This window comes from Morone saxatilis, unplaced genomic scaffold (genome assembly GCF_004916995.1).
Source record: "Morone saxatilis isolate NCDOM2014 unplaced genomic scaffold, NCSU_SB_2.0 Contig21, whole genome shotgun sequence".
NCBI lineage: Eukaryota > Metazoa > Chordata > Actinopteri > Moronidae > Morone > Morone saxatilis.
Window position 1 is genome coordinate 2,436,789 of NW_023339774.1, and position 4,202 is coordinate 2,440,990.

At 38.0% G+C, this 4,202-nt stretch overlaps 1 protein-coding gene across 1 annotated transcript in view; it reads left to right on the plus strand.

Annotated features, from left to right (window-relative positions):
* The first annotated feature begins 2,456 nt into the window (after nt 1-2,456).
* The window catches only part of mfsd14ba (major facilitator superfamily domain containing 14Ba), a 15,488-nt gene continuing 13,742 nt past the window's right edge, over nt 2,457-4,202 (plus strand). The window contains exon 1 of the mRNA XM_035668637.1: nt 2,457-2,749. Coding sequence (XP_035524530.1) covers nt 2,675-2,749 — 75 coding nt within the window. The 5' untranslated portion in view covers nt 2,457-2,674. The remainder of the gene's footprint in view (nt 2,750-4,202) is intronic.

Here is a 4,202-nt window from a genome sequence, read left to right on the forward strand (position 1 = left end):
CTTTCCACACTCTTTCCAACAATCACCAACTCTGATTTGGTTGAAATAAATCCTTAATTCACAGAAGTAGATGAGAAAAACAGCAGAGAGGCTGTGATAGCAACACAGGCAGAGGGAGTGTGACACCATAACTACACTATATCTGTACATAGCTATCAGTTGTTTGCTGCTATATTAGGCATATATAGGTCTAAATCTTAGAAAAGATTATGGTTTCAGTTAAATGTTAAACCTAAAAAACACAATGCAGGCATTACATATCTCTCAAATCGTATTAGAGGTTACAAATTAGTACTATAGAAATAGAATATAGGTGACAAGGTTGCAAAAAGCTTCATGTCTCCATGCAAACCTATTCAAAAATACAAATTTTGTATTTTGTTATTAATATGCATTTATGAAACACCTGATAGGTGTTGAATCAACTCTATGGATCTGTGGATGTGTAAAACATGTTTTACAAAAAGATCCTGTCGCCAGAAAATTAAAAATATTTTTTTTCAGTTCACCTGACCTAAAAAAAATCTGTCTGTTTTCCTAACAGTTTGTCTGTATTATTATTATTATTATTATTATTAGTATTAGTATTATTAGTATTATTATTGTCTGTGTATGGAACTATACATGTATTAGGTCATTTATTTCCCACTCAATAATAAAAATTGACATCATTGTCTTATTGTCGATGTATTTTGAAAGAATGACAAACAGGAAACTGAAATGGTTCTAAAATAAAACGTGCCGCTGATGACCTCAGTGCGTCTGATTCTCTGATGATTGATGATGTAAGTCGGCTGGTCACGTTTTCCCGCCGCCACCGCTCTTCTCTATCATGTTTTATTCACTCACTCACTCACTCACACACACTCACTCACACAACACACACACACACACACACACACAACACACACCGCAAAAAACCACAACCACAGCCACTGACACGTGAACTACCCGTTAATTCCCCTCCGTCTGCCACTGTCAACACAACCGGAACACAGCTCCAATTTCAAAATAAAACCCACATTCGTAAACACAACTGAGAGTGAGGGAAATGTAATTGTTGATAATTAACCACGTGTCTAAAAGATGTTCTTATTTGTGACAGGAAATTAAAATAAATTCTGTCTGAAGGTATGTTTGCACCTCGTTTTCTTCTTACCAAGCGCTTTTATTGTGAGGGCAGTATGTTATTTCCGGTCTGGTGCTGGATCCATCTGCCGGCTTTGACGCACGGAGCCCGGGGCTAAGAGATGCTGTCAGACCCCTCTGTGTTGACAGTCCCGTTATTTTATCTTCTCTGCATTCTTTTCATTTTCTGTCTTTAAAATCAAACGCACCCTGTCTCTGTCCGTTTTCTGTACCATTCTGACCCACGTCAGTCGGGCCCAAACCCGGTCCAGGTCTTTAAAAACACGTAATGGATCCAACCGGACCGCATTGATTACGTCAAGTTGAGTCCAGTGAGACGGGAAGTAGAGAAGAAGTCTTTCAAATATAATGTCAACTACGTCGTTAAAGTTAACTTAGTTTAATAACATTTCTTTTTTATGTAGCTTTAGTCATTTTAAGTGACACTGACTAAATGGTAATTATTTTGTATTTGTACAGTGGAAGAAAAATAATCTTTTTTAACTACAATTGAAGTTTGTGTTACTTAACACACCTTTCCTTTGGCATTTCAACTAACATTGGGTTTCAGATCAAATGTGAAAAATTGTGTCTCCAGAGAATATAACAAAATAATTAGTACCTTAAAAATATACTCATTACCAATTATGTGATTAAGGTATTTTTAATGAATCTTCAAAGGATTTTTAATGGTATTAAATAAATAAAAATGGACAAAATAAAAACTCCCTTAATCAAGATCTTAAAGGACCTTAAATATTCTTCTAGAACAAATCAGGGAAAGATGTAATACATCAAATACATATTTAGAAACATGTATTGAAAAAAGTTTGTAGTTTACTTTAATCTAACTTTTATAACAAACCCCTTCATGGTTCCCATTAAATATACCTTTGTATAGTAAAATCTATTATGGACCTGCCTAAAATGTACTTCATTTGCTTGTTAAATGTGTTTTATATATCTAAAAAATGTGTTGTTTGACAAAGATGAAATCTTGTAAATTTTGATGGCTGATTATGGAATTTGGCTATAATAAGTTACATTAAGCATGTAAAACTGAGTGCAGTTCCTGCCATAGTTCAAAAGATTGGCAGTGGTGGGAAGGTAAAAATATTTCTACACTCTAGAATTGCTAAATTTATTTAAATAAAAGCTCTGATTACTCAGTCCACCACTGGTGATAGACAGGTTGCGTAAAACCTGCGAGTCTCTGGGCAGTATTCGAGTGTTGCGCATTTCTACGAATCACGCTTTTAATCTGAAAAGAAGCTCAACCCACACCGGAAACCCTCTCCTGGTTGTGTGTAACTTGACAGTGGCAGCGACTGTAGCGGGCTGCGGAGTGTTGGACTGACCTGAGGACGGATTTAACGAGAGACACTGTGGACGTTATCTCAGCACGGGTTGTTTGCTATTATCCTTTCTCCTTTATCTCGGCGTAGCCTCTTCGGGGGTTAAATAAGGAGGCATCCTGGAAGCACCCGGAGAACCGCGGATATCTACGCGGCATGGATGCTTCGTGGCCCGCGGCAGGTGTGAAGAGATGCCGGGGGAGCCGCCGGCGGGCACCGGCCGGGTGGTGCTGGTGAAGAAGATCGTCATGAAGGACGGAGCTGCGGTGGGTGGCCGACCCGCCATTTTTATTAATATTGAATTAATAATTGATCAACCTGTATGATTGTTTATTCGATTTGATGTCGTTTAAAAATGCTGCGGGCTGTGTAATATAAATAACCCCTTCATTTCAACTACACCTCCATATGTACAGTGAGAATAAGCCTTCATTTCTACTAGTATGTGTATGACATAACAGGATATTAAAACCCATGACGTATGCCTCATTTATCATTTATGTTGTGCTTTAAAAAACAAACATGTATGTCAATTTCACAGCAAAATTAATGGAAAAAAATACATATCACTTGACATATAAAACTGCTCCAACAGCTAGTTTTCTCTATTGCTGATTGCTGTGAGGGTGCATGTGAATGTCACTGTAATAAAACACAACTGATCAAAGGTTCCAGATGATCACATGAATGAATGGCTGCAGCCAAAATGAGCCCGAACAGAGCACCTCTGGTCCAAAATGGCTGTTGTTGTCGGATGGAGGAGAGTGTGTGTTGTAATGGAGTCTGATGTGGTCCACAGACAGCTCAGCTTAGTGTGAGGATGATGTGGTCAGGATGGATCCATTATCTGTTACATAACAGCTCTCTGCCTGAAATACACTGAGGGGAGGCAGAGACTGCAGATTGAACACTCCACAGCCTCCATGGCTCCGTCAGCCTCCATTTTAGCATCCTTCATGACAAATAGTGACAGACATTTCTATTATATTAAAACCACGAGAACGACAAGGCAGCTTGTAATCTACTGTCGATTAGATATTAAATGTTAGAGAAACAGAAACATGCTATTAATATGATCTTTTATGGAGAATGTGGTGCACTGTGTTGATGCAGCATTAAGCAAACATGTCAAACACTGTCTGGTTCCAGATTCTCCACTGTGAGAATCACTGCTCTTTCCTCAGTTGGATGTCGTTTTAGACTGAATATGTTGGGGGCTTGGACCGGTGGCTGGGCCAAACAAAACATATAAAGACTTCACCTTGGAAACTGTGATGAGCCCTTTTCACAGTGTTATTGATTGAACAATAATAGATCAACAAAAAAAAGATTGACATATCATTCAATAAGGAAAATAATGTTGGTTGCACCCATACAAACAACATCAAGATCATTCAAGACAGATGATAAATTAAATTCTTAAAACATAAATTAGGCTAATGTTAAACTAAAAACTGGGCCTACTCTAAATATACAGAAAGTACACCTGGAAAATTTAGCAGATTTATCGATTAACGACCAAAACGATCAGCAACAAGTTTGATAATTGATGAACCATTTAAAGGACCAGTGTGTAGGATTTAGTGCCATCTAGCGGTGAAGTTAAAGATTGCAAATAACTGAACTGGGAATGAGAAGAGGCTGCGATACTCACAAAAATGCAAAAGATCCTATTTAGAGCCAGTGTTTGGTTTGTCCGTTCTGGGCTACTGTAGAGAC